This window comes from Mandrillus leucophaeus, unplaced genomic scaffold (genome assembly GCF_000951045.1).
Source record: "Mandrillus leucophaeus isolate KB7577 unplaced genomic scaffold, Mleu.le_1.0 Scaffold35, whole genome shotgun sequence".
Classification (NCBI taxonomy): Eukaryota; Metazoa; Chordata; class Mammalia; order Primates; family Cercopithecidae; genus Mandrillus; species Mandrillus leucophaeus.
The window spans coordinates 581,139-607,899 of NW_012103698.1; the positions used below are offsets into that span (position 1 = coordinate 581,139).

At 37.8% G+C, this 26,761-nt stretch overlaps 1 protein-coding gene across 1 annotated transcript in view; it reads left to right on the forward strand.

Annotated features, from left to right (window-relative positions):
- The window catches only part of UBR1 (ubiquitin protein ligase E3 component n-recognin 1), a 160,279-nt gene that overhangs the window by 47,181 nt on the left and 86,337 nt on the right, over positions 1 to 26,761 (forward strand). Inside the window, exons 10-21 of the mRNA XM_011989223.1 lie at positions 390 to 478; positions 2,355 to 2,453; positions 3,934 to 4,091; positions 10,558 to 10,657; positions 11,801 to 11,929; positions 15,820 to 16,000; positions 18,313 to 18,374; positions 18,663 to 18,773; positions 19,942 to 20,007; positions 20,261 to 20,362; positions 23,045 to 23,108; positions 25,615 to 25,739. Coding sequence (XP_011844613.1) covers positions 390 to 478; positions 2,355 to 2,453; positions 3,934 to 4,091; positions 10,558 to 10,657; positions 11,801 to 11,929; positions 15,820 to 16,000; positions 18,313 to 18,374; positions 18,663 to 18,773; positions 19,942 to 20,007; positions 20,261 to 20,362; positions 23,045 to 23,108; positions 25,615 to 25,739 — 1,286 coding nt within the window. The remainder of the gene's footprint in view (positions 1 to 389; positions 479 to 2,354; positions 2,454 to 3,933; positions 4,092 to 10,557; positions 10,658 to 11,800; positions 11,930 to 15,819; positions 16,001 to 18,312; positions 18,375 to 18,662; positions 18,774 to 19,941; positions 20,008 to 20,260; positions 20,363 to 23,044; positions 23,109 to 25,614; positions 25,740 to 26,761) is intronic.

Sequence of the window (26,761 nt, forward strand, 5' to 3'; positions counted from 1 at the left end):
CAAAAAGAAAAGCTCTTTTCATTGTAAAAATCTAAATGAAGAACAAAGTGTAAAAGTCAAGAGAAAGGCTAAAAGCGTGGAGAAGGAAAAGTTCAGAGTAAGAGTACTTTTGAGTGAAATAGAAAAAGAATGAAAAGGTTGAGAGAGAATCAATTGAAGTGTAAGATGAAGTGGTGGGAGGGGTACAGAAAAAAAGGGAAAAGGCAATATATGTGTGTATTTTAAATTCTAGTTATTAAATATTAATACAATAAATACTGTTTATATTTGAGGTCTGTTTGCATGTGAAATAATTTTATAATATTCTGCCACTCTAATAGATGGAATGCTTTTGGTTTTTGCCTTGGTGATTCCCCTCATTCCCCCACCCTCTCCAAAATAATCTATAGGTGCCCGTAAGATCCTTCATGAATTGATCTTCAGCAGTTTTTTTATGGAGATGGAATACAAAAAACTCTTTGCTATGGAATTTGTGAAGGTAATTATTTATAAATTAGATATCAATAAATACAAATAGGCAGTTTTTATAAATGAATTAATAGAAACAGATAATTATGAATCCAAAATTAAATGTTATGATTCATTTCTTTATCAAAAGTTCATTCTTGGCCCTGAGGGTTGACTCACCCCTGTAATCCCAGCACTTTGGGAGGCGGAGGTGGGTGGATCATTTAAAGTCAGGAGCTCGAGACCAGCCTGGCCAACATGGTGAAACCCCATCTCTACTAAAAATACAGAAATTAGCTGGGCATGGTGGCAGGTGCCTGTAGCCCCAGCTACTCAGGAGGCTGAGGCAGGAAAATCACTTGAACCCTGGAGATGGAGGTTGCCATGAGGCAAGATCGCGCCACCACACCCTGGTCTGGGCAACAGAGTGAGACTCCTATCTCAAAAAAAAAAAGTTTGTTCTCATACATTACATAAATATTTTCACAAGTGTCATTTGCTTGTATAGAAACAGCGCTCTTAGAGAAGAGATAGGTGGAAAATGACCTACTGACCCAGAGCAAAGGGAGATTATCACATTCACATATGCATTCAGTCTTCCTAGTCATTTATTTGCCTGTTTGTAAAATTACAATAAGAATAGAAGTAACTAATTGATAAAGGATAGCAGGAAAGAAGAACAGATGTGTATGCTAAAGTGGGGTGCAGAAATTAGGTGGCCAAGGGTTCTACTTAATTGTTGGAAGCTAAAATGTGAGGCTAAAATTTACAGCTTTTTAATGTTTTATTAATCTATCATATATCTCTTACCTTACTGTGTCTTTTTGTCTATCAACCAAATTAGATGGCAAGGTTATACATATCAGGGACTCCTTTGAATCTTTTATTTTGCCTTATGTAAAGGTATCCAGTAATACTTGTTGATTTCCTCTGATTTTGAGTTGCAGTCAATTCTGTAAGACTTAAGATAGATATAGGACCCAAGATGGAATTGGAAGCAGAGAAAGAAATAATGATTGTTGTAAGCAAATGACACTGTGGGATAAGATACCTGTGTTCCCTGGATTTTATATGCAGACTTACAAGTAACTAAGACATTTGTTGTATGTCTCATCCTTCATCAGTGATGGCAACTTAAGATGTTCTCTTCTAAAACTCTTTAGATATAGAATATTGGACCATATGTGTGATCTGAAATGAAATTTTGTTTTCTTATACAACAGCTAATCTCCCTACTTAGATGATTTTTTTTGTACACCATGGTTACCCCTTAAACTTTGTAGGAATTTTGGTGGGTAAAGTATCCAACTTAAAATAGGTTAAGTATCCAACTTTGTGCCTTGCACATAATAGATGCCTGTTATGTGACTGAATGTATTACCATTTTTGTTCTCCCAGTTTATCAGAGTTGTTTTGCAGCTGTTATGTACCAGTATGGGAAAGAAGTTATTTGCAGCCAGCATCCATTCTGTTTAAGGCTGGATTCAATCTGATTGGTTGGTTTTTCTGGGTCATATCAGTTGTTAAATACTTTGAATATATTCCCTGCCCAATACCATTAGAGTAGAAGCTGCTAAAGGTTGCCCCAGATTCTGTTTGGAGAAAGGATAAACTATACCATTGCAGTCCTCTGTTTTTTTGTTGTTTTTTTTTTTTTAACCTGTATGTATGTTTTAATAGTTTCCACTTCTATCTCTGCTAAATTGAGTAGGTGAATTTTTACTTGATTTGTTGTTTGTTATTCTCCTTCTAAGATATTTTTGTTGATCATAATATCTTGCCTTAATAAATAGGAATTATCTTACTTGACATTTTATGAATAGAAACTTGCAGCAATTATTAAAATTGGGATTTTTTAAAGGTCTTTAGTAGTGATTTATAATTGATTCTCTACTTATATATTTCAGTATTATAAACAACTACAAAAAGAATATATCAGTGATGATCATGACAGAAGTATCTCTATAACTGCACTTTCAGTTCAGATGTTTACTGTTCCTACTCTGGTATGTATTGATTATATTCCTTTTCAGTCTTTCTAAGTAAAACTTGTTTTGCTTTGTAAGAATTCTACTTAATGTTGAATCAAATTAGAACAATGTTAGAATCAGTAAGTTGGGCTATGTGAATACTTTAGTGCTACCCAAGGACTAGTTAACTAGGCGCTGCCTGGGTTCAGATGTCCTCATCAATGCAGATGACACCTAGAACTGGTTTCTTACTTTCTGGAGTAACTTACGAACCCTGCCTTTTCAAACCAAAAATATTTTATTTTTAAGTTATTGTTTGTAGGCAGATAGAGTAAGATAAAACTAAGAAGCGGGAGAGTGTGCCTGTCAAGCATTTGGGAGAGATGGTGCTACATAGGCCTGGGAGTAGAGTGGAAGATTCTGCTTCCTTTGTATACTACTACTTTTCTTGTTTTTTGTTTTTTGGTTTTTGAGACACAGTCTTGCTGGGTTGCCCTGGCTGGAGTGCAGTGGTACGACCTCGGCTCACTGCAGCCTCTGCTTCCCGGGTTCAAGCGATTCTCATGCCTTAGCCACCCAAGTAGCTGGGATTATGGGCATGCACCACCATGCCTGGCTAATTTTTGTATTTTTAATAGAGACGGGGTTTCACCATGTTGGCCAGGCTGGTCTCAAACTCCTGACCTCAGGTGATCTGCCAGCCTTAGCCTCCCAAAGTGCTGGGATTACAGGTGTGAGCCACCGCGCCCAGCCCTACTTCTTTTCTTGTTTGGAATTAGATAGTTAACCAAACTTGGTTAATTGTTTCTAGTTTACTTTTTCAAAAGGATGGGGAGGAGAATTTAGATTGGGGTAAGGAGGAGATTTCAAAATAGATCGTAGTGTGCTAGAAGTCATGAAATATATCTTTGTTGTACTTTGCTCATCATGTGATTTTTTTTTTTTTTTTTTTTTGAGACAGAGTCTCGCTCTGTCACTCAGGCTGGAGTGTATTAGCACAATCTCGGCTCACCGCAACCTCTGCCTCCTGGTTCAAGCGATTCTCCTGCCTCAGCCTCCTGAATAGCTGAGATTACAGGCATTGCCATGACACCCAGCTAATTTTTGTATTTTTTGTGGAGAAGGGGTTTTGCCATGTTGACCAGGGTGGTCTCGAACTCCTGACCTCAGGTGATCCGCCTGCCTCGGCCTCCCAAAATCCTGGGATTACAGGCATGAGCCACCACACCTGGCTTCTTTGTGTGATTACTGATGATAAACGTTTATCTAGATAACTTGTCTAATGGGGTTGGGGTATCCAAATAGGTGTTGTCTGGTTACCGAGGAGTAGGGAATTTTTTTCTTTTAGAAAATAACTTCTTAGTAGTTGCTATTCAGTACAACTAAGGACTGTGTTTAACATTCAGTAACAAATATTTATTTAAAATAACTTATGGACTAACCAAATGAATGAATAAATTAAGTCCATACCACACTGAGTTAGTGCTAAAGAAAATATTCTTGAAATATTCTGCAGGCTCGACATCTTATTGAAGAGCAGAATGTTATCTCTGTCATTACTGAAACTCTACTAGAAGTTTTACCTGAGTACTTGGACAGGAACAATAAATTCAACTTCCAGGGTTACAGCCAGGACAAACTGGGAAGAGTATATGCAGTAATATGTGACCTAAAGTAAGTTGTTCAAGTCAAAAGGTGAGGGCACCTGTTAAACTCAGTGTGCTTATTTGCTCTGTCTTATAAGTAATCCTGTGATCATTTTGGTTATCTGGAATTCTCTTTATAATGATGGCAAGTACAAAGAACTGTTACTACCTTGCATTAGTAAATGTCTTCAGTGAAGTCTTCTTACTGAGTTGTAAAACCTGGTTAATAAAGACACTATTGAGGAGAGGCCTGTTAGAAGAACTTAGGGTCTTCTGGGGTTACTAAATGCATTCGTGTTGTAATTACCATACTTTTCACTCACTTCCACTCACACACTTTGGTTCTGTCCTTCCTATATAGTCTCTTTGTGCATAGTTTCAGATAATCTATTGATGTAAATTTCTTTCTTTTCTTTTTTCTTTTTTTTTTTTTTTGAGACAGGGTCTCGCTCTGTTGCTCAAGCTGGAGTGCAGTGATGCAAACATGGCTCACTGAAGCCTCGACCTCCTGGGCTCAAGTGATCCTCCTGCCTCAGCCTCCCATGTAGCTGGGACCACAGGCATGTGCCACACACCTGGCTAATTTTTTATTGTTTTGTAGAGACAGAGTCTCACCTTTTGTTGCCCAGGCTGATTTCGAACTCCTGGGCTCAAGCAATCCTTCTGCTTTGGCCTCCCATAATGTTGGGATTACAGGCATGAGCTACTGTGCCTGGCTATTAACTTTTTTTTTAACTCCCTTTTTGCTGTACTGTTGATCCTCCATATCTGTGGGTTCCACATCTGTGGGTTCAACCAACCACAGATTGAAAATACTCCACTTTTTAAAAATTGCTGGAAGGCTGAGGCAGAAGGATCACTCGAACCTTGGAGGTGGAGGTTGTTGTGAGCCAAGATTGTGCCACTGCACTCCAGCCTGGCAATGGAGCGAGACTCTATCTCAAAAAAAAAAAAAAAAAAAATTGCATCTATATCAGACCAGCCTGGACAACATAGCGAGACCTTGTTTCTACAAAAATAAAAATAAAAATTAGCCAGGTATGGCAGTGTAAGCCCGTATTCCTGGCTACTCCAGATGCAGAGCCGAGAAGATCTCTTGAGCCCAGGGGTTTGAGGTTGCAGTTAACTGTGATCATGCCACTGCGCTCTAGCCTGGGCAACAGAGCGGGATCCTATCTCTAAAAAAATAAAATAAAGTTTAGTAAATTGTTATGTTTTATCTTCAGTATTAGTGGAGATGGTAGGTAAATTCAGTAGTGAATCAATATGTAGGCATTGCAATTGAAATTTGTTTCTCAGCCAAATTATGCAAAAATTACATGTTGTACAAAACAAAAACTCCTAATGGCAGTCCTTAAAGTTATTGTTAAGTCAGTGAATATAGAAAAACAAAATCTCTCCACCGTGGCTGTCATTACTGTGAAGTATTCTTATAACTGAGCTATTTTTATATCCAGTTAAGTGGTGCATAATCACTTGGTTTATCATATTTTATGGGTCTCTGACTATAGCTAGTCTTTACGGTGAATAGTTTAGAGCCAGCACATCCCTAAATACCTACCCTTATAGTAGAACTTTAAGGTGTCTGGTTTGGAAGGCAACTTCAAATCTTCTGATGCTTACAATTCCTCCCCTATATCCCAACCTAAATGTAGATATCTCTAGTGACCAGGGGAAGGGAAAATTAACACCTGTTCTGCAGGTACTGTGTAATTCGCTTTCATAAGAATCCTGTGAAATTTATTGGTAACTGCTATGTGCCAAGGAGCTTTGCTTATTTTACCTGATTATATTCTTGCACCATTCTTAGAAGGTACTTGATATAATCTTACCTTGTAGATTGTAAATATTTGCCTAAGTTCACAAAGCTAGTAAGTGGCAGAACTGAGATTTGATTATAAACACCATTTATCTGTAAAACTCATGTTCCTTCTACTATGTCATGTAGCCTCACAGGATACATAAACAGCAACACAAAACCTGCTCTGAAACCTGGCCTAACACACCAATCACAAAAACTCTTTATTTAGCAAATAATTCATATTCACTGTTTTCTCAGTCTCTCATTTTAGAAATTCTGTAGTAACATCTTACTCTTTCCTTGCATGTTTATTTACTAATTTCCCCTGAAACCTTGTTTTTAAATTAGTTAGAAATAACCACACTTAATGTATTTTCTTCCCAGGATAAAGTCTAAATTCTGTCAGAATTTGTAGGTCTTCATAGTTTAGCTTTGTGTTTATCTGACTGTACCTCAGCATGAAATAAGTTTGTTGGTACTAGTAGGTACTCTGTTCAGTCTGCCTTAGGAAATTTTCATTCTCTCAAAGCAGCACATTCCAACTTTGGATAGCTTCTTCCAACTATTAGAAAGTTTCCTATTGTATATTGAACTCTTGTCTTTTTTTGTAGCTTTTATTTTCTGGTTCTAGTTCTCTCTTTGTCCATTCAGAACAACTTCGATTCTCATTTAACTTGAAGAAGTGTTTAAAGGCAGCAGTCATGTCTGCCAGGTCTTTTCTGCATTGAGTTGCATTTATTTCTTAACTGGTCCCGTTTCATGTTGGTTAAAATTCCCTCTAAATCATTGTCCTTCTGTACTGAACCTGTTTCTGGTGCATGTATACCGTTTATGTACGAAGAAATGAACACAGTTCTCCAACTGAGATCTGCCTGGTAAAACATAGAAGGGAGGGATTACCTCTCTTATTCTAAAAAATGTATGTCTATTACTTTAGTTTTGTCAGTTGCTCTTTGGGAGGTATCTCATGGGGTACTTTGTTTCTCAGTTGCTAATTTATTGTGGAAATGCAACTTAGAAAAGAGATGCAGTTGAACCTTGGTTCTATTGAGGAGAAAAATATTGTTTATTACTCCAACCTGTTCCTTTGTTCCATTTCCGGAAAGTATAGCACATTCTCATACCAAATCACTCCCTTAATGTCTCACCCTGTCCACACTTTCTCCCTCTTTTCCCATTGCTTTTGCCACCTATTTTTATCTACAAACTTCTTTTCCTTCCCTTCCTTACCCTTTTGTTTGTTCCAGTTCCTCATGTCTTCTTGATAAGTCATTTGTAGAAGTCACTCATGAGCTATGTGAGGTGGCTAGAAACCAAAAATAAATTCTCTTCTAGATCAGTGCTTCTCAGATTTTAATGTGAATGCAAATCATCTGGGAGCTGCTTTTTTTTTTTTTTAATTTAACTTTTATTTTGAGTTCAGGGGTACATGTGCAGGCTTGCTACATAGGTAAACTTGTGTCATGGCGGGTTGTTGTTAAGATTATTTTGTCACCCAAGTATTAAGCCTAGTGCCCATTAGTTATTTTTCCAGATCCTTTCCCTCCTCCCAACCTCAGTCCTCTGATAGACCCCAGTGTGTGTTGTTCCCCTCTATGCGTCCATGCGTTCTCATCGTTTAGTTCCCACTTGTAAGTGAGAACATGTGGTATTTGGTTTTCTGTTTCTGCATTGTTTTGCTACGGATAATGGCCTCCAGCTCCATCCACGTTCCCAGAAAAGATGTGATCTCATTCTTTTTCCGGCTGCATAGTATTCCATGGTGTATATGTACCACATTTTCTTTATCCAGTCTATCACTGATGGGCATTTAGGTTGATTCTATGTCTTTGCTATTGTGAATGCTGCAATGAATGTATGTGTGCATGTGTCTTTATAATAGAACAATTTATATTCCTTTGGGTGAATACCCAGTAATGGAATTGCCGGGTTGAATGATATTTCTGTTTTTAGATCTTCAAGGAATTGTCACACTGTATTCCATAATGCTTGAATTAATTTATGCTCCCACCAACAGTGTATAAGCATTCCTTTTTCCTTGCAGCCTCCCTGCATCTGTTACTTTTTACTTTTTAATAGTGGCCATTCTGACTGGTGTGAGATGGTATCTCATTGTGGTTTTGATTTGCATTTCTCCAGTGATCAGTGATGTTGAGCTTTATTTAATGGGATTGTTGGCAGCATGTATGTCTTCTTTTGAAAAGTGTCTATTCTATTCCTATCCTTTGCTCCCCCCCCTTTTTTTTTTCTTTTGAGACAGAGTCTTGCTCTGTTGCCCAGGCTGGAGTGCAGTGGCGCGATCTCTGCTCACTGCAAGCTCTGTCTCTTATACACATCTAGATGTGTATAAGAGACAGGACCTTGTGATCCGCCCGTCTCGGCCTCCCAAAGTGCTGGGATTACAGGCTTGAGCCACCGCGCCCGGCCTAATTTTTATTTTTTGAGACAGAGTCTTGCTCTGTCACCCAGGCTGGAATGCAGTAGCGCTATCTCAGCTCCCTGCAACCTCAGCCTCCTGGGTTCAAGTGATTCTCCTGCCTCAGCCTCCCGAGTAGCTGGGAATACAGGCGCACACCGCCATCCCTGGCTAATTTTTTGTATTTTAGTAGAGATATTTTAGTGGAGATGGGGTTTTACCATGTTGCCCAGGGTGGTCTTGAACTCCTGAGCTCAGGCAATCTGCCCACCTTGGCCTCCCAAAGTGCTGGGATTACAGGAGTGAGCCACCACGCCCAGCCTCACTTACTAATTTTTTTTTTTTTGTAAATTTGTTTATATTCCTTATAGGTGCTGGCTGTTAGGCCTTTGTCAGATGCATAGTTTGCAAAAATGTTCTCCCATTCTATTGGTTGTCTCTTCACTGTGTTGATAGTTTCCTTTGCTGTGCAGAAGCAAGTCATCTGGGGAGCTTCCTTAAATTCAGATTCTAGGGCTGATTGTGTTGACTCATGTGCTTTGGAAGGCTGAGGCAGGAGGATTACTTGAAGCCAGGAGGTTGCAACCAGCCTGGGCAACATAGTGAGACTTTGTCTCTACAAAAAATAAAATTAACGAGGTTTGGTGGCACGTGCCTGTAGTCTTGCTACTAGGGAGGCTGAGGCAGGAGGATTACTCAAGCCCGAGAGTTTGAAGTTGTGGTGAGCTATGATCGCACCATTGCACTCCAACCTGGGCAACAGAGTAGAGTCAACTTTAAAAAAATACGGGGGCAGGGGGAGGTCTGATTCAGCAGGTCTGATTAGAGCCCGAGATTTTGCGTCTCTAAAGAGTACTCAGGTGAGGCTGATGCTGCTGGTTAGTGGACCACACTCTGAGTAGTAGTGCTCTAGAAAGCAATGAAACATGAATGCCGTTTGTTCAGTGTGACAGATTTTAAACTTTAATCTTTTTTATCTTTTACTTTAAAGGAAAGATTTAGATGGTAATTCGTGTATTTGAATTAAATCTTTGCTAAGTTTCTTTGATGATTGTATTTTTAATGTACATTTTACATATTAATGGATATCTAAAGAGTGAGAAAAATTAAACCACAATCCTATCTTTACAGTTCAAAAAAATATATTTTCTTTGTTGCTTTGTCTTTATGTACCTCCATTACTACTTTTTCTTTTTTTTTTTTATTTTGAGATGGAGTGTCGCTGTGTCTCCCAGGCTGGAGTGCATGGCATGATCTCGGCTCACTGCAAGCTCGCCTCCTGGGTTCACGCCATTCTCCTGCCTCAGCCTCCCGAGTAGCTGGGACTACAGGCGCCCACTACCACACCTGGCTAATTTTTTGTGTTTTTAGTAGAGACGGGGTTTCACCGTGTTAGCCAGGATGGTCTCAGTTTCCTGACCTCTTGATCCGCCTGCCTTGGCCTCCCAAAGTGCTGGGATTACAGGCATGAGCCATACATTACTTCTTTTATATATTATTTTAGTGTTTAACATTGAATTTCTGTCTACTATATGTATCTGTTTTTCCCACTATACTATGAACTTCAGGACAGGTGTGTCCATGTTTATGTTCCCAATACCTGCAATATAACAGGAATTTATTCTCATTGGTCAAGTGCAAAATAGTGTTTAATACTTGTTAATAATTACTTCCTGACAACTCAGTTCATGATAAACATTGTTCCCATTGTATATGAAACCAGTCATTGTCTTTATAGCCAAAAGAAATATTGATCATACAAATTATAGGCTAAAATGAGTTTGTTTATCTCTTGAAACTAGTACATCCTGATGTGCAAGTCAAGATGACAGGTGCTTACATCCTTCTTCCGAGTTGTGGGTTATGAAAAACTGGAGGTAGAAAATCTGTTCCAAATTTCCTGAGGCTGAAAGAATTTCAGCTGGCCCTTTGGGTGATGGGTGTGCACAGTTCTAGGGAATCTGTACTGTGGTTGTCCAGAGTTAGCTGTGACAGGCTTGGTCAGTTCTAGGTTCACTTAATCAGACTAACCTCTGAGAATGTAGTGTATGAAGTCAGGTTTAGCTTGATATTTGCCTCTTCTAAAGCATTCATGTTTTACTGGTTGTATTTAAAATAAGGCAGAATAAATAATTTTAGCTCTACTCAGATCTTCTAATTATTGTGAGAAATTAGAATCCATAATTTTTATAAATCAACATTGTCTATAACCCTGAGAACCTTAAAATTATCTCAAAATAGAGAAGTGAAATCTTTCTTTCTTTCTTGAAATGATAGGTATATCCTGATCAGCAAACCCACAATATGGACAGAAAGATTAAGAATGCAGTTCCTTGAAGGTTTTCGATCTTTTTTGAAGATTCTTACCTGTATGCAGGTATGATCATTTTTCTGTACATCAGTAAGATAAATTTATTTTTAAAAATTTAACCCCAGTCTTTTGAAAACAGATTTTGGTTTTAATACAAGAAAGAATTTAGCAAAGTAGAAACAAGATTTAAACATTGACTCATTCATCCTGTTTTGATAGATCCTTTTATACACCTTAGTTTACTGTTGCTACTTTTTTTTCTTTGAAGATAGTCTCGCTCTGTCGCCAGGCTGGAGTGCAGTGGCGCGATCGCGGCTCCCTGCAACCTCCGCCTCCCGAGTTCAAGTGATTCTCCTGCCTCAGCCTCCCGAGTAGCTGGGACTACAGGTGCCTGCCACCACGCCCGGCTAATTTTTGTATTTTTAGTAGAGATGGGGTTTCACCATGTTGGCCAGGATGGTCTCGATCTCCTGACCTCGTGATCCATCTGCCTCTGCCTCCCAAAGTGCTGGGATTACAGGCGTGAGCCACTATGCCCGGCCTACTATTGCTACTTCTATTAATGTTTACTGAATACTTACCATGTGATAAATGTGTAGTAAGCACTTTTCATGCATGGTCTCTTTTGAGCCTTATAGCAATCTTATTAAGTAGTTACTATTAATATTCTCATTTTACATGGAAGGGTTACTTGCATGTGCAGCAAGCACAACACATTTTTTTTTGGCTCCCTCACCCTTATGGAAAGCATGCACAGTTGTTGGGTGATGAGGTTAAGGTGCCTGTTTTCATCTTAACATGTCCTAAACCTTCTGAATTCATCTACATTTAGTATCTTCACTTGTTAGCTTCTAATACTTTTTTTTTTTTTTTTTAGCTTCTAATACTACTGTAGAATCTGACTTATGCCCTTATCAATTGACAAGAACTGCATTTAGAAAAAAATCTCAAAGGATCCATTTAGTAACCAAACTTAGAAATAATTTGCCCAGGGTCACACAGCTAGAGATACCAGACAGAGCTGTGCTTTGCAGCTAATGTTCTAGCCCTGAGCATATATCTGTGAGCTGGGATTTGAATCCATGCATTCTGACCCAGTGTAACAACCATTTTAAAATGCTATGAATCCTGACAGTTTTATATTTTGCTAAGAGCAGAGCAAAGAGAGAGGGCTCAAATAGGTATATGTTGACCAACTTTTAATTGCAGGGAATGGAAGAAATCCGAAGACAGGTTGGGCAACACATTGAAGTGGATCCTGATTGGGAGGCTGCCATTGCTATACAGATGCAATTGAAGAACATTTTACTCATGTTCCAAGAGTGGTGTGCTTGTGATGTAAGTGAAATTTGTTAGTAGGATCAGTGCCTTTTTAAGTTCTTAGTAATTATTAATAGTATAGTTATATGTTACAGTTTCCTTGATGTAAAGTGTTTATTATTTGTAGTAGTTTTTTACATATTTGAATTTGTCTTTTTAAATTTAGGAGGAAACTGTATATACTTGAGTAGAAAATGTGCCCTATGGTAGTTTTGCTTATTTTGGGGAATAGCAGGGTTTAAATATGTGTATATATGTATTTATACACACGTTTATTCCCTGGAAAATGCATATATATGCATAATAATATAATTAGGACCATATTAGACTTTTAAATACTCCAAGAATGGAGAGGGGTAGATTATTCATTCAAGAGCTTTGTTATATGTGTTCGTTTCAAAAAATAGAGCTAATGTATTTCCTTAAGTAGCAATTTTAGACTATAACCGTCTTTAAATATATAATCCCACCCTAGATTCCCTTTAAGAATGATGACCTCATTTATTTATTTTCTGAGAAAATTGCCATTATCTAAGTTAAATTCCCTCATCATCTCCGGTTTCTCTGTATCTGTTACCATAACCTATTCAGTGACTAAATTTTTCTGTGTCTTCACTATTGGTCTTTTCCTTTTTGTCTCTTTCTAAGTCTAATGCCTTTGCCTAGGCTGTTGGTTCTAACTTATTATTACTTTTTCCTGGAGTTAGCTTCCTGAGTTATCCGGACTTGTGTTTCCTACTCTTTTAGTCAACTGTCTGTAAACACACAGGACTCCCTTATTTTTAAAAACAATGATACTATAAGCCTCCTTTCTTGCGTTTGCACCCCTGTGAACTATAGTCTCTTCTGCTTCACCACCAGCAATTGATCACAGGTTCAGAGTGGCAGCCATACTCAACAGATGTGGTAGACTTTAGTCTAGCACTGTAGCTTTTTAGTACAATCACCACAGGAAATACTGTCCAGCAAGCACAGCACGTATTTTTTGGCTTCGCTCACTTTTATGGAGGGCATGCACAATTGTTAAATGATGAAGCAAAGGTGTGTGTTTTCATCTTGACTTCTTCCAAACCTTCTGAAGTCATCTACATTTAGTATCTTCACTTGTAGCTCCTAACACTTCTTTACAGTCTGGGTTCTGCCCTTAGCAATTGACAAGAACTGCATTTAGAAAAAAATCTCAGAGGATCCATTTGGTAACCAAATTCAGGGGTCTTTCCTTAGTTTCCATATTCCTTGAATTGTCTGCAGCATTGTATTTTCTTGAGTACTTTCATCTTCTTGAAACTTTCCGTCTGGTTTTCACAAACATGCATTATCCTAATACATTATCGATTTCTATTTCGGTCAATGATTGCCTTTTTTCTGGTGCCTTCTGCCTGCTAAATGAGACATTCCCCAGTATTCTCTTCCCTTTCTTACAGAAATATGTTTTCACAAATATGTCTTCCTAATCGTTTGTGATTCTTTTCTTTGCCATCTTAGGGCAATTAGTTTGTCCCATTTACATGGTACTTAAAATTTTTTTACTTTGATGATATGAATGTATATGTGTATATCTTACATTCTTTTTTCTTCTCTTGTATTTCTACCACTTAGTTAAAAGTTCATAGAGATGACTCTCCTAAGCTACAGTGTCACTTCTGTTTGTGGGCCAGACATTCTTGTTTAGATCTTACATGTGTGTACGTGTGTGTGTGTGTGTGTGTGAGACAAGGTCTTACTCTGTCACCCAGGCTGGAGTACAGTGGCGCTATCATGGCTCACTGCAGCGTTGACCTCCTAGGCTCATGTGATCCTCCCACCTTAGCCTTCGAAGTAGCTGGGACTGCAGGCACATGCCACCACACCTAGCTAATTTTTTTCTATTTTTTGCAGAGACAAGGTCTCTCTATGTTGCCCAGGCTAGTCTCAAACTCCTGACTTCAAGTGATTCTCTTTCTTTGGCCTCCCACAGTGCTAGAATTATAGGCATGAGCCACCACACCTGGCGTCAAACTCAGAATATTTTAAATGGACCTGTCATCATTTCCTTCTACTTCCAACTTGTATTTTCTCATTTTGATTATCCTTGTTTTATTAGTGACATTACTATTAAATTCATCCATGTAGGAAATCTCAGAGCCACTATATTCTGTATGTTCAATGTTAACAGGTGTTTTGAAGGGAAAAGTGTTCTGGGTTCATGTAAGATTCAGAAATGTTAGGTTAAACAAAAAGAGGGTTTTTTGTTTGTTTTTTTGTTTTTAAAGCTACTGAATTTCTTTCTTTTCTTTTCCCTTCCTTCCTTCCTTCCTTCCTTCCTTCCTTCCTTCCTTCCTTCCTTCTTTCTTTTCTTTTCTTTTCTTTTTTCTTTTCTTTTCTTTTCTTTTCTTCTTTTCTTTCTTTTGTTCTTCGTTCTTTCATTCTTTCATTCTTTTTTTGATGGAGTCTCGCTCTGCCACCCAAGCTGGAGTGTGATGGCACGAACTTGGCTCACTGCAACCTCTGCCTTCTGGGTTCAAGCGATTCTCCTGCTTCAGCCTTCCGAGTAGCTGGGACTACAGGTGTGCGCCACCACGCCGGCTAATTTTTTTTGTATTTTTTAGTAGAGATGGGGTTTCACCTTATTGGCCAGGCTGATCTCAAACTCTTGACCTCGTGATCCGCGGGCCTCAGCCTCCCAAAGTGCTAGGATTACAGGCGTGAGCCACCACGCCCAGCCACTAATGAATTTCTAAAACCGTTTAGTTAGTCAGTATGCTGATTTCTGAGAGGGACATTTCCAAATCATCTGTTTGACCATGGAGTTCCTTTTTCAAGATAAAAATAGAAACACTGTCTTAAAAGAATGGTCTTTAACTTCTCTCTTCCTGCTATAGTCACCCAGATTTTATTCTTCCTAATTCCAAATATATTTTATAATCCTAATCATTTTCTATGGGTTCATTCTTTTTTGTTGTGACGGCCCCATCCTAGTTCAGACCCTTAGCACTTTACTTCATAGTCATCTTTCTGTTGGTTTCTGTATCTCCTAACTTTATCCTCTCCAATCTATCATCTTCAATGACCCACATTTATTCTTCTTGAAGCAGTGTGTTGACTACATCATTACACTGCAGACTCCCTCAGTGTATTCACATGCCTGTGCCAAGGCGTATTTCCAGTTCAAATGCTTTGTTTCATCCATAAATTGTTTCATTTATCTACTCTTTATTCTCCACTGCTTGAATAGGAGTTGTATTTCTCTTATTTTTGTCTTTATTTATTCTATGTCTCTGCTTAGAATGCCATCTTCTCCTTATCTTTCCTCATATTTAAATTCTGCATATTCTTTTAGGGCCCATCAGAAGCTGCTTTCAGAAATATGTCTTCCCAGTTCTTTGTGGTTCTTTTTTCCCCCCTCTTAGAGCAATTAGTTTGTACCATTTACATGGTACTTATTTTTTACTTTGATTATAAGTGCATATATGGGTATATCTTATGTTTCCTGCAAGTTTGCAGATCCTGTGGAGGTAGACTTAGTAATACATAGAACAATTTCCACTCATATTTAGTAAATATTTATTGAATGATGCATGTTATGCTGGGCATGGTGGCTCACACCTGTAATGCTAGCACTTTGGGAGGTCAAGGTAGGCAAACCACTTGAGCCCCGGAGTTCAAAACCAGCCTGGGCAACATGCGGAGACCCTGCCTCTACAAAAAATACAAAAATTGGGCATAGTGGCACGTGCCTGTAGTCCCAGCTACTCAGGAGGCTAAGGTGGGAGAATCACCTCAGGTAACTGAGCCCAGGAGGTTGAGCAGTGAGCTGTGATTACGCCATTGTACTCTAGCCTGGGCTACAGGACAGGCTGTCTCAAAAGAAAAAAGGAGTGTTGAAGTAGACAGCTTGTCAACTTTTTGTATTCTTATTTTCCTCTTAGGAAGAACTCTTACTTGTGGCTTATAAAGAATGTCACAAAGCTGTGATGAGGTGCAGTACCAGTTTCATATCTAGTAGCAAGACAATAGTACAATTGTGTGGACATAGTTTGGAAACGAAGTCCTACAGAGTATCAGAGGATCTTGTAAGCATACATCTGCCACTCTCTAGGACCCTTGCTGGTGAGTGTTTGTTTTTTCTTTTTGCATATACCTATTAGTTTTGTTTCTAGATATTCATTTAGTAGAATCATTTCTATTTTTGTTCTGTGCTCAGTATGTTCAGACATGCTCAGGTCAGATACTACAGTTAAGGGCTGTCACTGCCCTTCAAGGAGCTGCCACTAGAACACCTGTTTAAAGATGCTTATTTACCTGGGCTTTGTTTTATCTGGGTTGACTTATGGATCCTTATAGTGTGTACTTACGGACTAACGTGATAATTCATCTCCCACCCAAATTTAAATATAATAAAATCTGGTTGCTGGTTTCTAAACCTCCTCTCTGACCAATTTCATTAGTGTGTTATCTCTATCATTCTTTATCATTAAAAGGAAGAAATCATAGATTCTCCTTAATCATTTGCATTTCCATGTAAATTGGCCATTCGTCAGGGTTTTTAAAAAATATCTTTACTGAAGTGTATATATTTATATTATCAATGATAAGAAAATGTACATGACATAAAGCTTATCATTTTAGCCATTTTTAAGTGTACAGTTCAGTGGCACTAAGTATATTCACATTTTCTACAACGACCACCACCATCCTTCTCCAAAAGCTTTTTATCTTCTAAGAATGAAACTGCCAAAACTGAAATAGAATAATATTATTATTATTAAACAATACTTACCCATTGACTACTCTAGGTACCTATTATAAGTTGACTTATACAGTATTTGTCCTTTTGTGACTGGCTTGTTTCACCTAGCATAGTGTCCTCAGGTTTATGTCGCAATACATGTCAGAATTCCCTTTTTTTAAAAGGCTGAATAATACTTCGTTGTATGGATATACCACATTTTGTTCATCCAGTTATCCATTGATGGACACTTGGGTTACTTCTGCCTTTTGGCTGTTGTGAATAGTGCTGTTGTGAACATGGATGTAGAAGTATCTGTTCAAGTCTTTGCTTTCAGTATTTTGGGTATATACCCAAATGTGGAATTGCTGGATCATTTGGTAATTCTATGTTTAGTTTTTTGAGGAACCATCATATTGTTTTCCTTAGTGGCTGTACCATTTTACGTTCCCACCAGCATGCACTAGGATTCCAGTTTCTCTACATCCTTTCAACACTTGCTATTTTTCCTTTTTTTTTCCCCTAGATGATAACCATTCTAATGGATATGAAGTGATTTTGTGTGATTTTGATTTGCATGTCCCTAGTGATTAGTGATTTTGTGATTTTGATCAGCTTTTCACATGTTTGTTGGCCATTTGTATATCTTCTTTGGAGAACTGTCTATTCAAGTGCTCTGCCCATTTTTAAATTGGGTTTAATTTTGCTGTTCAGTTGGAGTTACTTATATAATTCTAGATATTAACTGTTTATCAGATATGTGATTTACAAATATTTTCTCCCATTCTGTGGGTTGCCTTTTTACCCGTTGATGGTCTCGTTTGATACACAGGAGTTTTTGTTGTAGTCCAGTTTATCTATTTTTTTCTTTTGTTGCCTGTGCTTTTGGTGTCATATCGAAAAAACTCATTGTCAAATCTAATGTTATGAAGCCTTTCCCTATGTTTTCTTCTATGAGTTTTATTTTTTGGTTTTAGCACCTATATTTAAACCTGTGTTTAAGGTCTTTGATCCATTTTGAGTTAATGCTTGTATATGGCATAATTGACGTCATGTGATTTTATATTGCTTCTATTTTTATTAAAAAATACTTAGATTAATTTTCGTTTCTTTTGATACATGGCTAAAAGCAGAATAAAGATATCTTGAGAGACTGTTATTTTTGTATAAGGTATGAGCACACCTTGCACAGTATAGGATTTTAAATATGTTAGTAACTCTGTGTTTCAAAATTAGAGATCAGTAGTCTGCATTCTAGAGTGTCACTTCTAAACTCAGTAAACATACGTTTAAATCACACAAATTTCTTCTTCTTTTTTTTTTTTTTTCTCAAGATGGGGTCTCACTCTGTCACCCAGGCTGAAGTGCAGTGGCATGATCTCGGCTCACTGCAGCCTCCGCCTCACAGGTTCAAGTGAATCTTCTGCCTCAGCCTCCCAAGTAGCTAGGATTACAGACCCGGCTAATTTTTGTATTTTTGTACAGACGGGCTTTCAACCATGTGGGCCAGGCTGGTCTTGAACTCCTGACCTCAGGTGAATCCACCCCCCTCAGCCTCCCAAAGTGCTGAGATTACAGGCATGAGCCACCGCGCCCAGCCAAATCAAATCGCACAAGTTTCTAAACTTGATGAGTTAATTAATTAACAAATTGGGTTTGTTTTCTCATCTTCTCTTTTTTTTTTAAACTTTAGGTCTTCATGTACGTTTAAGCAGGCTGGGTGCTGTTTCAAGACTACATGAATTTGTGTCTTTTGTAAGTGATTCTACTAAGTATTGATTTGCTTATGTTCTGTTTCTGAATACCTCTTGGGTGATGGATGAGAAGGAAAGTAATATTTGGAAACCCACCTGAATAATTCCCATTTAGTAATTTTGCATCTTCATATAGTACATTGTAATCTGAGTCACAGGAACTTAGAAGTCATCTAGATCAAGTTCTTCCATTTTACACATGAGAAAACTGAATAATATGTAGTGCTGTGTCTTGGAGACACGTCCAGGCTCTGTGAGAAATGATAAAATTGACCTCACTCTATTTCAGGAGGACTTTCAAGTAGAGGTACTAGTGGAATATCCTTTACGTTGTCTGGTGTTGGTCGCCCAGGTTGTTGCTGAGATGTGGCGAAGAAATGGACTGTCTCTTATTAGTCAGGTACAGCAAAGCCTGTTATTCATGTTTATGAATGTGTTCATTTTCTAATTTTTTTCTCTTATATAATTTTACCCTATGTTCCTAGATTTTACTAAGTGTTTGCTACTATTCTCTTGTATATACTCTTAGAAACGAATGTTCTAAGAACTATATAGACATTTCTCCTATCCTGTTTACTGTGTATTCCATCTGAATTATAAACTAGGATGCTTGTGTGATAAATTAGGTGAGAGCCAGTAGTAACACCAGAGGCCTCCCCATTAACATAGTTCTTTTCTGAGAATTACCTTACTTAGAGGCCTTTAGTCTTCCCACCATCTGTCTTAATTGAAGGCCACCTTGTAATTTTTTCTTCTATTTTGGAGTAAATATGGAGTAGTGCTTTTCTTTTTCTTTCTTTCTTTCTTTTTTTTTTTTGAGATAGAATCTCACTCTGTTGCCCAGGCTATGGAGTGCAGTGGTGTGATCTCGGCTCACTACAACTTCTGCCTCCGGGGTTCAAGTGATTTTCGTGCCTCAGCCTCCCAAATAGCTGGGACTACATGCGTGCACCACAATGCCTGGCTAGTTTTGTGTTTTTAGTAGAGATGGGGCTTCACCATGTTGGCCAGGCTGGTCTTGAACACCTGACCTCAGGTGATCCACTCATCTCAACCTCCCAAAGTGCTGGGATTACAGGCATGAGCCACTGAGCCCGGCCTTGCATTTCTTAAAAGGTGGAGAGATAGGTCTTGTTATCACTTGGAAGAAAAATGGTATTATGCATTTACCTATGTAACCTGCACGTCTTGCATGTGTATCCTGGAACTTAAAATTAAATTACAAAAAAAAAAAGAAAAGAAAAATGGTATTATGATTGAGTGTAGAAATTGGTTTATTTTTATTGAAGTAGGTATTTTAAACTTAGGGAAAATAAATTCCCTTGTTATACGTGAGAGTAATAACTAATATAGAACATTTTTAACTCTGAAGTGATTTCATGCCATATTTCTTCACTTCATCCTCACAAGTCCTTTTAAATGATTCATAGATTTGCAACTTATTTTTTGCCACTAAGGATTTTTTAGGGGTTTCTAGCTTAGAGAATGTTTAAAGGATAGATTTTCTTGAGAATTTTGCTTGAAATAAAATAGTTCTTTTAGCATTTATTCTACCTATTACTTTATAGGTGTTTTATTACCAAGACGTTAAGTGCAGAGAAGAAATGTATGATAAAGATATCATCATGCTTCAGGTACCTATTTAAATTGTTTCTGATATTTGTGTCTTCATCTTCCTTCTTGAATTCTTTCTAATAAGAGAAGATAATCTAATAATTTTTAACTTAAAACACTCTCACCGTTAAACTGAATATGACACATAGAAATAGAAGGGACTACTACATTATCTTCTGCAAACTTACTTTTATCATTTTTGACAGTCCTACATAAGACAAAATGTTTCTCCATATAATACACAAGAAATGTGATGCTGTATTTCTTTCACAGATTGGTGCATCTTTAATGGATCCCAATAAGTTCTTGTTATTGGTACTTCAGAGGTATGAACTTGCCGAGGCTTTTAACAAGACCCTATCTACAAAAGACCAGGTACACAACCTGTAAATTCTGTGAATTAATTTTAAAGGACATATTGTTGCTATTTTAGTCATATTTTATTTCAGTCGTATTTAGCCATATTTTAAGTTATTTCTTAACCATACCTCCCGAAATGACATGTATACATATGGCAGACATATATATACACAGATATAATCTTTTTAATCTAGAAAAATTAGAATATGTAGATTAACAAAAAATCACATGAAAAACACTGCTTCCTAGAGATGATCACTTTTAAAGTTTGTGTCTTGCTTGTTTTTAAAGCAAAAATTGTATCATTCTGTCTGTGCTGTTTTGTAATCTGCTTCCTATGCTTAACAACATATTGTGCAGTTTTTTTTTCTTGTCATGAAATAAATATATAATTATATCAATTTTGGTAACTATATAGGATTGCACTATATGATGCATTATACTTTGAAGTCTATTACTGAAGAGGTCTTCCTAGTTGGTTGGTCTTATAAACATTTGTAGCTCAGTATTTAAATACTTCTCTGTTTTGTTAAGACACATTTTTAGAAGTGGATTTGGTAGATAAAATGACATGTTTTTCTTTCTTTTTTTTTTTTTTTTTGAGATGGAGTTTTGCTCTTGTTGCCCAGGCTGGAGTGCAATGGCGTGATCTTGGCTCACCACAACCTCTGCCCCCGCCGGGTTCAAGCGATTCTCTTGCCTCAGCCTCCCAAATACCTGGGATTACAGGCATGCACCACCATGCCCGGCTAATTTTGTATTTTTAGTAGAGATAGGTTTCTCCATGTTGGCCAGGCTGGTCTCGAACTTCTGACCTCGGGTGATCCGCCCGCCTTGGCCTCTCAAAGTGCTGGGATTACAGGTGTGAGCCACTGTGGCTGGCCAACAACATGTTTTTCTTAAGGCTCTTAATACATGTTGTCAAATTGCTCTCAGAAAAAAGTCCTATTTAAGTCCTATTTATGTACATCTATAATGACATTGGTATTTTTTATCTTTGTTGTCTCAGAGGTAATATACAAATTTTATTTTATTTATTATTTGTTTTTGAGACAGAGTCTCACTCTGTCACCCAGGCTGGAGTGCAGTGGCTCAATCTTGTCTGAAAGCAACCTTTGCCTCCCATTCTAGTGATTTTCTTGCCTCAGCTTCCTGAGTAGCTGGGCCTACAGGGATGAGCAACCATGCCCAGCTAATTTTTTCTTTTTTTTTTTTTTTTGTGATGGAGTCTTGCTCTGTCACCCAGGCTGGAGTGCAGTGGCACAATCGGCTGACTGCAACCTCCGCCTCCTGGGTTCAAGCCATTCTCCTGCCTCAGCCTCCCCAGTCGCTGGGATTACAGGCATGCACCACCATGCCCAGCTAATGTTTGTATTTTAGTAGAGATGGGGTTTCACCATGTTGGCCAGGCTGGTCTCGAACTCCTGACCTCGTGATCCACCTGCCTCAGCCTTCCAAAGTGCTGGGATTACAGGTGTGAGCCACTGCATCTGGCCAATTTTTTGTATTTTTAGTGGAGTTAAGGTTTCACCATGTTGACCAGGCTGGTCTCAAACTCCTGAGCTCAAGTGATCTGCTTGCCCTGGCCTCTCAAATTGCTGGGATTATAGGCGTGAGCCACCGTGCCTGGCCGCATCTTTATTGTTTGAACATTTGAAGTACCAACCTATAAAGTAGCCCTTAGCTACTTTGAATTCATGAAATCACATTATTTTATTCTTTCAAATTAGAAGTTACTCCTGCTAGTAAAATTTCTTTGGAAAAATAATAAATAAATATATAATTTTTTTTTTTTTTGAGACGGAGTCTCACTCTGTCACCCAGGCTGGAGTGCAGTGGTTCGATCTTGGCTCACTACAACCTCCACCTTCTGGGTTCAAGTGATTCTCCTGCCTCACCCTCCTGAGTAGCTGGAATTAGAGGCGTGTGCCACCACGCCCAGCTAATTTTTCTATTTTCAGTAGAGACAAGGTTTCACGATGTTGGTCAGGCTGGTCTCAAAGTCCTGACCTTGTGATCATATTCCTTGGCCTCCCAAAATGCTGGGAATACAGGCGTGCACCACCACGCCTGGCTATACAATTCTATACAATTCATATACAATTTCTAAATCAAATTCAAGAATTAAAGAACTCTAGGAGAGCCGAGAGCAGTGGCACATGCCACTGCACCTGGCCAAAAAAATTTTTTAAATGAAAAAAATAGAAGTTACTTGCAAAGGGCTAACATGAATAGGATATAAAATGCAGAGCTAATTTTTAGTTGTTTTATACTTAGTGAAAATCAGCATCTGATTTAATAGTGTTTAAATGAGGGATGTGTTAGAGAAGGATACTCTCACCATATAACTGTTGGGAGTCTATTTGAGGGCACTTTCTCACTAACCTAGGTAAGAAGGCAGCAAATAATAGAGGAAGAGCCGAAGATTAGCATTAGTGTGCTGATTTGTGACTATGTGGGCGATAATGATAATGAAAATGATGACAGTATTTGGCAATTATATGCCAGGTATTGTTGAATTTGATGTCAAAAAAGGGAATGATTGTAACTATTTGTGCTGTGCACACACACACACAGAAATACTAGACTGGATAAAAAATACTAGACTGGATGGACCATGAGTCTCATCCAGAAATGCATGTTTTATGGAGGTTTTTGGTTCTTGCATAACTAATTTACTGTTTTTCGATTCTATAGGATTTGATTAAACAATACAATACACTAATAGAAGAAATGCTTCAGGTCCTCATCTATATTGTGGGTAAGATTAAAAGACAGTGTTTTGAAATAGAACATGGGTTACTTTTTAGAGAGACCATTTATATGAACTATAATTGATCATTTTACTCCTTATTCAAATACTGCACTTAGAAAATCACCTTTGCAAAAGTACAGATTTTACATTTTTATTTTTCAGTACCTGATTTGTAAATATTTTGACTAATTTGGAGGTCATTTAGTGCTATAATTTTTATATATATTATAGGTCTAAGTAAAATATATTTTCATTGTGTCATTCTGTTTAATAATTTTGTGCAAATATTGGTCATACTTAGCTTTGTTAAGGTTACTTAGAAAAAAAAGAAAAAGAGTGTTCCTTGCAAGAAATAATGTCTATCAAGTTATGACATCGACCCACAGAAATGTGTCTTATAATTCAGTTGAGATTAATATAAATATTCGGTGCAGAAACACTACATTCTAACCTATTAAGTACAAATATATGCTATGTCATAGTCTGTGTTGATTTTACCAGCTGGTACATTCATTGCAATTATTTTGTTCTCTTTTTTTTGTTTTTTTTGAGACAGTCTCGCTCTGTTGCCCAGGCTGGAGTGCAGTGGTGCGATCTCAACTCACTGCAACCTTCGCCTCCTGGATTCAAGCGATTCTTCTGCCTCAGCATCCTGGGTAGCTGGGACCACAGGCATGCGCCACCATGCCTGGCCAATTTTTGTACTTTTTTTTTTTTTTTTTCAGTAGAGACAAGGTTTCACCATATTGGCCAGGCTGGTCTTGAACTCCTGACCTCATGATCTACCTTCCTTGGCCTCCTAAAGTGCTGGGATTACAGGCATGAGCCACTGCGCCCGGCTATCATCTTGTTCTTGACTTCTTATTCTGGCTTTTGTTATTTACTTTACTGCACCAAACGCTGTTTGGTTTGAATCGTTCTTTAGCTGGGGATTCTAGCTGTTACGTAAGTCTGTAAACATGGGTTCAGTTTTACTTACTGTTTGTCAGAGAGCTAGTTGCTAGACTAGCTACATGTTTCAGCAGAAAGGGTAGTAAGCCTTTATTGCTGAGTGAGACTTAAACCTTCCGGGCTACTAACTCTTCCTGTCCAGAATATGCCAGTTAGAAGCAGATGGGAAAAAATGGGCAAATTAAGAATGTGTAAAAGATTTTAAAATTGATTATATACTTTTTCAAATTATGAAAACTCAAGGGAAATTTTTACATTTGTCCTTAGAGTACTATATGAAGAATTTCTAATATTGTAGTATAATTTTGCTGTTTTATTTTTACTGTTTTATTATTCCTACTGTTATTTTACTATTATTGTGTTTGCCCAAATTTATTGTTTTTTTTCTTGTGATTTGATTTTTAGTTAATACTTGCTCTGTTCCTGAGTGTAAGTTTGTTACTTTCAGGAGTCAACAGTTTTGTTTAAAAAATTATATTTCTGATCTATAGTGGAAAATCATTAAGAAACAGAAAAATATTTGGATTTAAAATCAGGAGCTCTAGTCTTGGCCTTGCTACCAGCTTTCAAGAGCATGCAGTTGCATTCTTTGGGCCTCAGATTCCTGATTTGTAAAATGTGGAGGTAACCTACATGATCTCTAAGGTATCTTCTAGCACTAAAATTCTAGGGGATACTGTTTTTGGTGAAAAGTTATGAAAATTACAAAATGCTTTACAAATGTAAAGAGGAATGAATGTGTTGGAAACGAATTCACTTGACAAAAAGTCTTTCTTTGGCAAATTTGTAGAATTCATCAAATCTCTTAGGCAAGGGGTTTCTTTGTAACCCTATTGTAGATATCATAGGACTGCGTACAGATACTGTAGTGTTGAAAATCAGTGGTGACATAAGGCCAGATATGGTAAGCTTTCTTAAGGCAATGGGAATTAGATGCTGTTGACACCAGTGGAGTTCTCATACTTATTTTAGCTATTTTCTCTCTTCATTTGGCAGTTTATTGTGATGCAAAATGGAAATCTGACCTTGTGGGCATTTTCACAACACCAGTCATTCTTAATACGTATTACTGTTTTGTCATTTAACACATAAAGACATTTTAAAGTATTTTGTTTTTCAGTTTTCACTTTGTTCTTTGTTAAATAACAGGTAGAGACAAAATTGAGAAAGATCTTGAAAGAAAAGCTATTCAGTGATGGCCACTGCTCATTCAGATGCCATCAGCCATGTATTCTGGGTTAGAAACACATGCTAATTTATTTGAGGGGCCTTGTTTATAATGTGTGAGTATGTGTATGTGTATGTATATGTATGTGTGTTTGTGTGTATGTGTCTAAGTAAGCTAAGACAAGGCCTGGATTCTCCGTCAGGTCACAGTTTTCTGCCTCTGTCTTTCAACATAGATTCTTGTTCAGATGCGAGAACACATTCAAATAACTCTTGCCCCTCTCTCACAGACTTAATTTAATGCAATGTTCTGTGTGTAAGTGCTTCTGATGGGGAGAAATTTAAATAGAAAACAATTATTCTACTTTTTTTTGTTTTAAATTGTTTGAACTAGGTGAGCGTTATGTACCTGGAGTGGGAAATGTGACCAAAGAAGAGGTCACAATGAGAGAAATTATTCACTTGCTTTGCATTGAACCTATGCCACACAGTGCCATTGCCAAAAATTTACCTGAGAATGTAAGTCTGATTTTGGTTTTATCTCTATTTACCTCAAGATGGGGTAGATTTTTCTTTTTCTTTAATTGGAAACTACTTCAAAATTTTAGGCAAAAAGTCCTATATTATTACCTTATAGGTGTAAACCAATCACCTTCATCCTTTAGTGGTATAAATTTTAATTCTGGGAGAAACTCCTTTACTTTTTGTTTACTTTAAAATAAAGATTACTCTAGAGGAAAAAAGGGAACTTCCTGAGATACTGAAACTGGGTGGTGTGTTAATCTGGGTCTTCTGAGAAGCAGATCTTGTGACAAAACATTAAGATTTTTATTAAAGACAATGGTGAGGGATCTGGGAACGAAAAGGGGAGCCATCAGATTCTGATGCAAATCTGATTCCCAGTGAAATAAAGAGGGAAGGAAAGTTAAATAGAAGCATCCCAGACTGCTGGGCTTCAATGGACTTTCCATCTGTGCCTTCCCGTGTCTCCCAGAATGAGCCTGCATGAGTACCTCTGCCTTGCTCATTGTCTGGGAATGACTGGTGAGAAGCTTGGCCTTGGTTTCACCAGAGCACAGCAGTTGAGGCACGTAGTCATTTACTTCCTGTAATTAGATATCTGCAAGGTGCATTCACATGACCATGACCGCCACAGATGGTATTTGGATTTTTGTATATACAGATACTGTGGTAATAGTCCTACAGATTATGAGTCTGATATTTTTCCCTCCGAGATTTGAATATGAATTAGAAAAATGATTCTTAAAAAATAATTATACTTATCTGTGCTATCAAGACTTTCCAAAGAGGTAGAATAGGGATATATGTATATGTGTGTGTGTGTGTATGTGCGTGTATATATATGTGTGTGTGTGTGTGTATATATACACACTATATATACATTTTTTTTTTCCTTGAGACGAAGTCTTGCTCTGTCACCCAGGCTGGAGTGCAGTGGGACAATCTTGGCTCACTGCAACCTCCATCTCCCGGGTTCAAGTGATCCTCTTGCCTCAGCCTCCCGAGTAGCTGGGATTACA